Below are 12,062 nucleotides of genomic sequence, written 5' to 3' on the forward strand. Positions count from 1 at the left end.
GTCATTATAAAGGGGTGCCCATGGTAAGCTAGCTTTCGGGGCAAATGGCTATATATATTACAGGTAGTCCTTGACTTAATGCCCACATTTGAGTCCAGAGTTTCTGTTGCTAAGCGAGGCATTTTGTTAAGTGAGTTTTGCCCAATTTAATGACTTTTCTTGCTACATTTGTTAACTGCAAATGTTGAGTTAGTTACATAGTTCTTAAGCGAATGTCGCTTCCCCATTGACTTCGCTTGTCAGGTCACAAAATGCAATCACCTGACCCCAGGACACTGTAACCGTCATAAGTATGAGTCAGTTGTCAAGCTTCTGAACTTTAATCACATGCCACGAGGATATTGCAATTGTAAGATACTTTCTTCAGTGCTGTTACATCTTCAAATAGTCACTAAATGAACTGTTTAACTCAAGGGCTACCTATACCAGCTTTTATGTAGTAATATATATAGGCATTCTTCTATGTACATATTAGCTTTTCGTACAGATAGTTCTATTTACTAAAATATGCTAATATGCACATATATGTGTATGTATATATATCCACACAGAGAGACATAATTTGTCTATTCCTGGAATAAACCAACTATGCCAACAAGTCTCTGCATGTGTATATATGTATATATACATGCCCCAACGTTTCGCTTCTCATCCAAGCAGCTTCTTCAGTTCTGACTGAATGGTGGGGAATGGAACGATTTATATTCTTTGCAGTCATCTGGTCCTTAGTACCCCAAAGGTAAGTCGTTAGCTCTCTGAGGGCCGTTGAGGCCACTTGGGGGTTTATCTGTATCCTCGGGGTCACCCGGACCAGTGTGGAGATGGGCCTGGGACCTTCTTGGGACGGCTGCAAGGACCGTGTTGGAGACAGGAGGTAAGTGGTGTCGTATCCCTCCCCCTCTGTCGAGAGAGGCCTGTTCGGTTTTAACACAGATGGCCTCTTTGACCCCTCTTTCAAACCAGCGGTCCTCTCTATCCAGAACGTGGACTTTGCTGTCTTCGAAAGAGTGGCCTTTGTCTTTCAAATGCAGATGGACCGCTAAACCTTGTCCTGGTGGAGTTGTTCTCTTAGGTTGTGCCATGCAATTGTGGTTTGTTTTGTTTCTCCAATGTAGAGATCTGTACATGTCTTGTTACATTCTACTGCACAAACTGCATTGCTCAGTTTGTGTGTGAGTGTTTTATCCTTGGGGTGGACGAGTTTCCGCCTTAGTGCAGAGTTTCTCAATCTTGGCAACCTTTTAAGATGGGTGACCTTCAGCTCCCAGAATTCCTCAGCCAGCATGCTCACTCAGGAATTCTGGGAGCTGAAGTCCACACGTCTTAAAGGTTGTCAAGGTTTTGAGAAACATTGCCATCTCAATCTTGGCAACTTTTAAGATGTGTGAACTTCAGCTCCCAGAATTCCTGAGTGAGCATAATGGCTGAGGAATTCTGGGAGTTGAAGTCCACACATCTTAAAAGTTGTCAGGGTTTTGAGAAACATTGGCTTCTCAATCTTGGCAACTATTAAGATGTGTGAACTTCAGCTCCCAGAATTCCTGAGTGAGCATGCTGGCTGAGGAATTCTGGGAGCTGAAGTCCACACCTTAAAAGTTGTCAAGGTTTTGAGAAACGTTGCCTTCTCAATCTTGGCAACTTTTAAGATGTGCGAACTACAGCTCCCAGAATTCCTGAGTGAGCATGCTGTCTGAGGAATTCTGGGAGCCGAAGTCCACACATCTTAAAAGTTGTCAAGGTTTTGAGAAACATTGGCTTCTCAATCTTGGCAACTTTTAAGATGTGTGAACTTCAGCTCCCAGAATTCCTGAGTGAGCATGCTGGCTGAGGAATTCTGGGAGCTGAAGTCCACACGTCTTAAAGGTTGTCAAGGTTTTGAGAAACATTGCTTTAGTGTATTTTGGGGTTGAAAGTGTGCATGCATGTTGTTAGTTGAAAATTCTTCTGAGCTTTTCAGATAATTACTGCATTTTATGGATTGATGTTGCTTTGTTGTCGTTTTGTCCTTGTTGGGGGCAGGGGGGGACAAAGGATCCTACTGGAACTTTGTCTGGATTTGATGAAGGCCCAATTAGGATAGCCACAGGTTCTGAGGGCTTCTTTGATGTGTTTTAGTCCTCTTTCCCCCCCTTTGCTGGTAGGTAAACCTTCAGCCCAGTGGTGTAGGAGCCCAACGACTTCTGTGTTTTTGCTCCAGTGAAGGTAAACACTGGGTTTTCTGTATACTTCAGTGTTGAAGTGTGAATCTTGTCCTGATGGGTTTGTTCTACGTTGTGCTGTGCGCTTGTGGTTTTGTTCATGAATGCATGGCACAACATAGGAGAACAAAACCATCAGGACAAGATTTAGCAGTTCATCTGTCTCTGGAGATTCTTAGTCAGCCAGGTCATGGTTTGCTCCAAAGGTCCTTTTCCAAGAGACAGCTAGACTTCCTGTTTTTTCTTGAAGACTTTCACTTCTCATCCAAGATGATTAATGGATGAGAAGTGAAACATCTTCAAGGAAAAACAAAGGAAGTCTTTTGCCTCTTGGAAAAGCACATTTGAAACAGCGGTCCATCTGCATTTGAGAGACAAAGGCCACTCTTGAAGACAGCAAAGTCCACGCTCTGGATGGAGAGGACCCCTGGCTTGAAAGGGGGGTCAAAGAGGCCATCTTGTGTTAAAACCGAACAGGCCTCTCTCAACAGAGGGGGAGGGATACGACACCACCTCTCCTGTCTCCAACACGGTCCTTTCAGCAGTTCCAAGAAGGTCCCAGGCCCATCTCCACATTGGTCCTGGTGACTCGGGGGGGGGGGTACAGATAAACCCCCAGGTGGCTTCAACAGCTCTTGGAGAGCTAACGACCAACCTTTGGAGTACTAACGACCAGATGACTGCAAAGAATATAAATCGTTCCAGCCCCCCACCATTCAGCCAGAACTGAAGAAGCTTCTTGGATGAGAAGCGAGGCGGCAAAAAAAAAAAAAAAAAAAAAACAAAACATAAGCACCGCCCCCCACACACTGATCCACGTATAAAGTCAAGTCACAGAGTGTCCGGTTCATTCCACTATATTGGGACACCCCCCCCCCATTATATGTGCCTGTGTACCTTAACACAGATGCACACGGTCATCTAAGATGTATTGGGACCTTTTTTTCCTAATAGATCTTAGCCTATATTGCTCTATGTGTCTGTGCTAAGATACACAGACACATAGAGCAATATAGGCTAAGATCTATTAGGAAAAAGGTCCCAATAGATCTTAGCCCATATTGCTCTATGTGTCTGTGCTAAGATAGACAGACACATAGAGCAATATAGGCTAAGATCTATTAGGAAAGCCCCAATAGATCTTAGCCTATATTGCTGTGTGTGTTAAGACACCTACAGCAATATAGGCTAAGATCTATTAGGGAAGCCCCAATAGATCTTACCCTAGATGACTGTGTGCAACTGTGTTAATGTACACAGGCACATACAGTTAATAGGCATATTCCTTAACATATGGTATATGTTTATATATCTACATACTACCATATATTAAGGTGTATGCCATACTAAGGTTACCAGCTCTGGGCTGCAAAAGGGGAAAAAAACCCACTAGAAGGCAGCAAATTACATTTGGCACCATCTAGTGGCCTAGCATATTTTTGCAGCCCAGATCTGGTAACCTTAGAGCAGTCTTTTTCAAACTTGGCCATCTTAAGATGGACGGCTTTCAACTCCCAGAATTACTTGGCAGTTGAAGTCCCCCACATCTGACAAGTTTGCAAAACACTGCCCTGGCTTATACACAATATACATCTAGCTGCATGTGTGCATCTTTCTTCTGCAGCTCTACTGCATATATATGGGCAATCCAGGGACCCTCCCTCATGTCACAATTTGCCTCTATGGCAACAGTTTTCAAGAAGGAAGATCCTAGAAAAGGAAGTGTCTTGATGGGGGCATCAGGACACCTCCAGAAGACCAAAACCATCTTCCTGTTCCAGAAAGATTCCTTTGGGGAAACTGCTGGATTAGCCCAATTGGAGTGAAGAAAATAAGGACATTGAAAGTTGCCCAGAAAAGACCCTTTCGCCCATATATACCAGTCACTTTTCTCCTGATTGCACAAGGACTGCACACTCTCATGTGCTAAGGCCTTGCCCGAGTTCTCTCTGGCCACCAAGTCCCATCATCCTCATCCTGGCTGAGAGGAATACCTATGGCGCTCTCCCTGCTGGTTTGGCAACTGCCCTAGCCCACCCAGCAAGGAGGCCCCACAAAATGACTTGTGACCAGGCCAGCAAAAACTGGCATGGAGAATGGATCAGGCAAAGATCCCCATGCTGCACCAAGCTAGAAATGTACTACAACTCCCAGCAGCCCCAGGCAGCACAGTTAAGAAGGAGGGGTGCTGCTTCGGCAGTCCTGGTGCAATCAGGCAAAGTGCCAGTGGAGCTGAAGAAGAAAGGATACTTACACACACATGCTTGACTTACCTGTGGCAGGATTTTCTTCAACTGGGATGGCCTCTGGATCCTCTCCTAATGTGGGATTTTGCAAACCAGCACCCCTGACAATAAAACAGCCATTTTCAAGCACACCAACCCCTCATCCCGAGACCAACACTCAATAAAGATATTTTATTTACAAGAAAAATGCTCCCAAAGTCTCTTCTTCTTCTCAAGATCTACAGATGTTGCAGGTAGCGTCGGCGTCTGTTCCGGAAAGGCAGCACTAAACTACTTTAGCTAGGTGCAAGGAATGGAAGCCCTCCCTTCCCCCAGAATGATGTCTGCACATGTGGGCTACAATGTCTTACTACCTCCTGATTCTTAGGCTAAAACCTTTATTATCATCTCCTGATTCTTGACTATCTATCATGGTTCCTGTTAGCCACCATCTCTTCTATGTTCCTACAGCGCTGTTATTAAAGCTGTGGAACCCCAATGTGTTCACCCCCCCCCTTCTTCTGCTGCCTGCTTGGCCAACCCGTGGCTTCCGAGCCCTCCAAAGAGGTCTCCAGGAACGCCATCCTTGGGGCTCTCCTTCTCCAGGGTCCAGCTCAGCTGGACTTCCCTGCTTCCCACCCTGCCTAGATGTTGTCATAGGGGACCACAAGGCCAATGTTGTAGCTGTAGCCGGCCACTTCGTTGTAAGAGGAGCGGCAGATAGGAAGGACGCTCTCTGCCACCAGCCTGTCTGTGGAGAATTCGTAGGCGTAGATAATGCCTCTGTGCCTGTGCAGAGAGAAGCAAGGGGAGAAGAGGGAAAAGAAAATAAGCAGGGTGCTTTTCAACCAGCCTGGTTCCCAGCAGTTCTGGAGCAACTATCCAACCTTGGCAACGTTAAGATGTCTGCACTTCAAATTCAAGCTGGCTGGGGAATTCTGGGAATTGGCCCTCACGTCTTAAAGTTGCCCAGATTGAAGAACGTTTTTCCAGACCAGGGCCTTCAATCTTGGCCCTTTTACGACATGTGGACTTCAACTCCCAGAATTCTTCAGCATATTCTGGGAGTTGAAGTCCACAAGTCATAAAAGGGTCAGGTTTGAAGACCCCTGCTCCAAACTCTGGTTCCTCTCTAGGGCCAAGGAGATGTTAAAATGCAAGCAGATCAATTCAGAGTAGGCCCATGTGCTCGAAGGAGCACCCATAATGGTTCTGGGTTGTTCTACTTTTAGAGTAGTGCTTCTCAACCTTGGCCATGATAAGACATGTGGACTTCAATCCCCAGAATTCCTTGGTTAGATATGTCAACTGTCTTGTATTCACCTTCCTGGAAGTCAGTTCAGAGTATGAGGAAACAGATGGGAAGGGAAGTGGGAGGAGGAGGGGAGGGGAGAAAGGAGTTAAGGGGGAGGGGAGAAGAGGAGAGGGGAAATGAACGGGGAAGGTGAAGAGAGGGGAAAAGAGAAGAGAAGAGAAGAGAAAAAAGAAGATTTAAAACAGGATTTGGGTAAGCTAAACTACTGTGTATTCCAAGAGGAGGGGAGGCCAATAGCCATCCAGAAGCAGCTGGACTATAATCCCCATCAACCTTAGCCAAGCCAACCCATAATAATGGGTGCTGGAACATCTTACCACCCATCACACTGGGTTTGTTCTTCCAAGCCACTTGCTGCTCACCAGAGCTTCTTGCGATTTATAGCTGGCTACCCTCCCATCCTAAACCCCTGCCTGGCTTGGCCACAACACCCTGGCTCTCTGCCACCATAAGCTCTCAAACGCTCCTCCATTGCGGCTTCTTCTCTTTTCCTTTTTAAACCAAGGGTCTTCCAACTTGGCCCTTTTATGACTTGTGGACTTCAACTCCCAGAATTCCTGAGCCAGGCACGCTGGCTGAGGAATTCTGGGAGTTGAAGTCCACAAGTCATAAAAGGGCCAAGTTGGAAGACCCTTGGTTTAAACTGAGGAAGGCCAACTTGGGGGACTGCCTCCCAGCATCCCGCAATATTGTCTAGCTAAGGCTGCTGGGAATTGTAGTCTAGCAACCCTAAGAGGAGTGTCACAGGGCGCCTCCTGCTGGTTGAGAAAAAAAGTACCACCGTGAGGGTCAGCTCTCACCTTCGGTGAGCGGTCAAGTCGTCGTCCGTGATGCTGGCCCCTCGAGGTGTCTTTTCATTGGGGATGTTGGCCGTGATGAGACTGTGAGAGCTGAAGCGGAGGTGGCGAACTGGGTGCCTGGAAAAAAAAAAAGGATCCACAGAGTCTATCAGTGGCTCTTCAACAAGGTCTCCATGTTTAAATGCAGCGGACAAGCAACTGACTGTTTAATTAAAAGCAGGGTGCACAGTAAATTGGAACAAATGCAAAGAAAACCCTAGGAGTTTATTTTATTTTATTTAAAAAATCCTTTCCACTGGGTGCCTGGAAAAAAAGGGAGCCACAGAGTCTATCAGTGGCTCTTCAACAAGGTCTCCATGTTTAAATGCAGCTACATGCAACTGGCTGTTTAATTAAAAACGGGGGGGGGCAGTTATTCAAGTGCACAGTAAATTGGAATAAATGCAAAGTAAAACCCTAGGGGTTTATTTTTATTATTTTATTATTTTTTAAAAAAACACCCTTTCCACTGGGTGCCTGCAAAAAACGGAGCCCCAGAGTCCATCAGTGGCTCTTCAAGATGGTCGCCATATTTGAATGCAACTGGCTGTTTAATTAAAAGCAGGTGCAGTTATTCAAGTGCACAGTAAATTGGAACAAACGCAAAGTAAAACCCTGAGAGTTTATTTTATTTTTAAAAAAACTTTTCCACTGGGTACCTGGAAAAAAACGGAGGCACAGAGTCCATCAGTGGCTCTTCAAGATGGTCGCCATATTTAAACGCAACTGGCCGTTTAATTAAAAGCAGGTGTACGCAGTAAATTGGAACAAATGCAAAGAAAACCCTAGGAGTGTGTTTTATTTTATTTTATTTTAAAAAGCCTTTCCACTGGGTGCCTGGAAAAAAAGGGAGCCCCGGAGTCCATCAGTGGCTCTTCAACAAGGTCTCCATGTTTAAATGCAACGGACATGCAACTGGGTGTTTAATTAAAAGCAGGGGGCAGTTATTCAAGTGGGACTTAATTCTTAATTTTACCACAAATGGCTATGTACAGGTAATTCCCCCAGGTATGAACGTTTATTTAGCCAGTGTTCCCCAAAACGGACTCATTCACAAAGGCTACTCACTGTTACACGTGCAAAACCGCCACCAAAAAGAGGCCTCTGCAGCCACGTGGCTCGGAGAGGAGAAACCGGAAGTGGAGTTTTTTTTTTTGGTGCCTGGTCACGTGGCGGAAGCAGAGTGGCTGACTTTTGCTTTTGCTTTCCTGGAGCTGCCTGGAAGACCTGCTGCTTGCCGGGCTTGAGGACTAGAAAGCTAGAATTACTTCTGTAAGTATTTTAAAATATTCTTTTTTGTTACTCTGTGGAATTGTACTTCTGTCGTTTGCAATCCCTTTGGGAACTGCTCTGCTTCCTATCGTGTTGGTAAGCGCAGCGCTTTGCAAGATGGTTTGTTTGCATCTGCCTGACATTGGTAGTCTGTGGCTGCTGCTGCCTCCTCCTGTCCCTGGCGCAGACCCAGCGGAGATTCTGCAGACCCCTTAACTGCAGGGGGCTTCCAACGTGGCCCTTGTATGACTTGCGGACTTCAACTCCCAGCATTGAAGAGTTGAAGTCCACAAGTCATAAAAGGGCCAAGTTGGAAGGTCCCTGCCTTACTGGAAGGAAATCCCCCATTTTGGATTTTGCTTGGAGAGGCTTGTGCTGATCAGGGGAAGTTTTTTTTTTTTTTAAGGTTTTAAATTTAAATTGCCTCCAGAAGTTGTGGGTGTTCCCTCCCGGGAGGCTTTTAAGAAGAAATTGGACAGGCATTTATCAGAAATACAGTACAGTACTGTACTCTCTTTCTGAGAGCAGGGGGTTAGACTAGATGACCTCAAGGTCCCTTCCATCTCAGTTACTGTTGCAAGCCGACAGTTCTGTAAACCACCCCCATCTCCCTCTGCATGCCTGGCTGGAGACGCTTAAGCCAGGGGTTTTCAAACTTGGCCCTTTTATGACTCGTGGACTTCAACTCCCAGAATTCCTCAGCTAGGCATGCTGGCAGAGGAATTCTGGGAGTTGAAGTCCAGGAGTCATAAAACAGCCATGTTTGAAGAGCCCTGGTCTGGATCCAAGCCCGCAGTTTCATCAAAATGGCCGACTAAGGAATTCTGGGAGTTGCAGTCCACAAGTCATAAAAGGGCCACGTTTGAAGACCCCTGGCTTAAGCTAATGGCTGGTAAGTGTTTTTTTTTTTTGTTGTTGGTTTGTTTTTACAAAAAATCAATCAGTTCTGTTAACTCCTAGAGACCCTAAAGCTAATTATTTTAGTGGCAACTGCAATCAGAGAGTTCTCCACACCCCCCCCAGAACCTTGAGCTGCCTAGCAACAAACTTTTTTGTCCTACTTTTTTTTTACTTAAAGCCTGCTGCCTGCTTGGGAGGCAATTTACTGTAGTTCCTGAAACAGGAAACAGCTGGTTGGCAGCTGGCAGCCGTGGAAAAGTCTCCTGGTCCAGGTAGCCATCGGAGGAAACAGTAAGTCAGATCTTTCTTCATTTAACGACTCCTTTCATTCAGTTAGTGAGTTTGATTTTAAAATGTTGTAGTATTGAGTCTGATTCGTTTGGCGAGATTTTTGAGTTAGGAGCCTAATGGGCAGGCTTTATGAGGCTCATACCTGGGGGATTACCTTACTTCCCACCTTTTCATTGTGTTATTTTCCCCGTACCCTTCTTAAAGTCAAGGAAGCCTTATAAGTCAGTTTTATTAGCCCCATGTTGCAGATGGGAAGTTGAGGACAAAAGAGAAAGGGATGTCCTGCCTGTCAGAAGCTATGTGTCTTGAAGGCTCATTTCTTCAGAGGTTTTTGCAGAAGTGGCCCAAGGTTTGTCCAGATGTGGCGTGTCCTGGCCTCCTTCCTAGGGCAGAGAGAGAAGGACCAGCCCAAGGACACTCAGCTGGCTTTGTGCTTAAGGCAGGACTGGAACTCACCGTTTCCCAGTTTCTGGCCTGATCCAATCAACTGTGTTTAGATCAGGGCTCTTCAAACATGGCCCTTTGATGACTTGTGGACCTCAACTCCCAGAATTCCTCAGCCAGCGTGCACGCTGGCTGAGGAATTCTGGGAGTTGAAGTCCACAGTCATCAAGGGGCCATGTTTGAAGAGCCCTGGTGTAGACAATTCATTCTATCGGTCCTTATGCATTAATTGCATGAATACTCTGTCAGGCTGACCTGTGGGAAAATACAGTTTGCGGATAACGCATCTCGCCGTGAACACAAGACTGCCTGTCTCGTGATGCCAATCACTGCCTCTCGAAGGGAACACCAGACTGGGTGTCTTGGGTTGCCAGTCATAGGAAAAGATCTTTTTCTGCTTTTAGAAGTGGAGTGAGTGAGTGAGTGAGTGAGTGAGAGAGAGAGAGAGAGAGAGAGAGAGAGAGCAGAAAAAGAGCGTTGGGCGCCCTCTAGTGGAGCTTTTCTGAAATGCAGCCAGAGCACCAGGAAATGGAATAAACGGTTGTGAGGTAAGTCCTCAACGTACGGCCATAATTGGGAATGGAACTTTCGTCATTAAGGGATGTGGTTGTTAACTGAGTCACATCCAGTTTTCATGACTTTTTGCCGTGGTGGTTCAGCCAATCCAGTTTCCTCCATGCCGGATGTTCTCTGGAAAGGCCATGGATGGGCCACCAGATGACTCCGGGATGCTACGGCCGTTGTAAATACCTGCCAAGGGTCCCCCTCATGTGGCCATGGGGATGCTGATGGTCGTAAGTCGCCTCTTTTCGACAGCTGGCTAAACGAATGTCGTAAGTTGAGGATCATCTGTACCGCAAACCGGGCAGCTGCGATTCTAGACGGAAGCCTGGGCAGCTGTCCATCCTAGGATCGACTGAAGCGGTTCAGGTTTTCACTTTCTCTCTATCCAGGGGGTCCTCGACTTACGGCGGTTCATTTAGCGACTGTTTGAAGTTACAACGGCACTGGAAAAAAGTGATTTAGGACTGCCTTTCAACCTTTGGGACCGTTGCAGCCACCCCAGGGTCACGCAATCAAAATCGGCTGCTTGACAACTGACTCATATTTATGACGGCTGCAGCGTCCCAGGGTCATGTGACCGTTTGTGACCTTCTGACGAGCAAAGTCAATGGGGAAGCCAGGTTCACTTAACAACCGGCTTGGTAACTTATCAACAGAGATTGTCGTAAGTTGAGGACCACCTGTATAATCTATCTCCTCCTGGCTTCGCCTGCAATGAGAATTCGATACACAGCGGGTTAAAAGTTCAAGGAACTGGGAACCAGGAAGCAGGTGGGGTCTCACCTGGCGTGCACCTCCCAGAGCTTGGTGCTCATTCGCTGGTCCCACACGCAGACCAGCCCTTCCTCCCCTCCGCTGACCACCTTCCAGTCGTCCATCTGCACCGCCGAGACCCCCAATTGGTGTCCGTAAAGCGAGGAGACGGGATCGCTTCTGCGGAGGTCGTACACCATCACCCTGCAAAGCAAAACTGGGAGTTGTAAACATTTTAATAATAATAAAGTTGAGAGGGATCTTGGAGGTCATCTAGCCCAACCCCCTGCTCAAGCTGGAGACCTTGTACCATTCCAGACCAATGGCTATCCGGTCTCTTCTTCAAAGCTTCCAGTGATGGGGCACCCACAACTTCTGGAGGCAAGTCGTTCCACTGGTTAATTGTTCTCACGGTGAGGAAATTTCTCCTTAGTTCTAGGTTGCTTCTCTCCTTGATAAGCTTCTGGCTGTTGCTTCTTGCCCTGCTTAATGACTGCCTAATTCCCTGAACAAGTGCAGTGATTTGCTTAACAACGAAGGCAGAAAAAAGGTCATAAAATCAGTCTCAACTCGCTTAAGAACCACCTTGCTCCTGATTGTGGTCGTTAAGTTGGGGACTTGCCTATATTTAATTCTTTCTGCCCTGTGCACTCTAAAGCGTTTTTGAATCTTTGATGCAAGAAATGTTGGCTTGAAAGGAGAGGCCAAATCAACTAGAACAGTGGTTCTCAACCTTTTTAATGCCGTGACCCCCAACCGGTAATTAAGTCGAGGACTACTCAACCGGTCGTAGGTCGAGGACTACTCAACTGGTGCAGCACCGTTTGCAGAATTGGACTTTTGGCGGGCTCAGCAGGGCAGAGACAGCCTGGACCATTCCTATTGGCTTTTGAAAGCCAATAGAATTAGACTCTATTCAAGAGAGTCTATTCTATTGGCTTTCAAAAGCCAATAGAATAAAAGGGAGTAGCACAGCTAAGGAAAAGGGGGGGGAAATGGCGGACTGCGTTGTTTGGCGACCCCCGTGAAATGGTCGTTCGACCCCAAATGGGGTCCCGACCCACAGGTTGAGAACCACTGAACTAGAAAGACTGCAGTGTTAAATCAAGATGCCCCAGTCAAATGAAAGGCACAGACTAACAAGCTTTGTGATCTAGTATTCTCATTCTTCCAAGCCAGCAAGAGATTCCTGGCAATTGATGCTCTCTTGGAGTCATTGCACAGCAATAAAGGTAAACGAGATCTGAACATGGCAGTTCCA

The 12,062-nt window shown here is 46.5% G+C and overlaps 1 protein-coding gene and 1 long non-coding RNA gene across 4 annotated transcripts in view; one reads left to right on the forward strand and one right to left on the reverse strand.

Annotated features, from left to right (window-relative positions):
- Positions 1-4,403: 4,403 nt before the first annotated feature.
- FBXW8 (F-box and WD repeat domain containing 8) overlaps positions 4,404-12,062 on the reverse strand; it is a 48,248-nt gene continuing 40,589 nt past the window's right edge. The window contains exons 9-11 of the mRNA XM_039332486.1: positions 10,832-11,005; positions 6,539-6,655; positions 4,404-5,212 (exon numbers count right to left, since the gene is read on the reverse strand). Of these exons, the coding sequence (XP_039188420.1) occupies positions 5,068-5,212; positions 6,539-6,655; positions 10,832-11,005 (436 nt within the window). The 3' untranslated portion in view covers positions 4,404-5,067. The remainder of the gene's footprint in view (positions 5,213-6,538; positions 6,656-10,831; positions 11,006-12,062) is intronic.
- Positions 7,647-12,062, forward strand: part of LOC120303189 — a 31,021-nt gene continuing 26,605 nt past the window's right edge. For all 3 annotated transcript variants that reach the window (XR_005555370.1, XR_005555368.1, XR_005555369.1), the window contains exons 1-2: positions 7,647-7,849; positions 8,928-9,040. This is a non-coding gene — a long non-coding RNA (uncharacterized LOC120303189). The remainder of the gene's footprint in view (positions 7,850-8,927; positions 9,041-12,062) is intronic.

Source organism: Crotalus tigris, unplaced genomic scaffold, assembly GCF_016545835.1.
Source record: "Crotalus tigris isolate CLP2741 ecotype Arizona unplaced genomic scaffold, ASM1654583v1 scf7180000024461.5605484, whole genome shotgun sequence".
Lineage (NCBI taxonomy): Eukaryota > Metazoa > Chordata > Lepidosauria > Squamata > Viperidae > Crotalus > Crotalus tigris.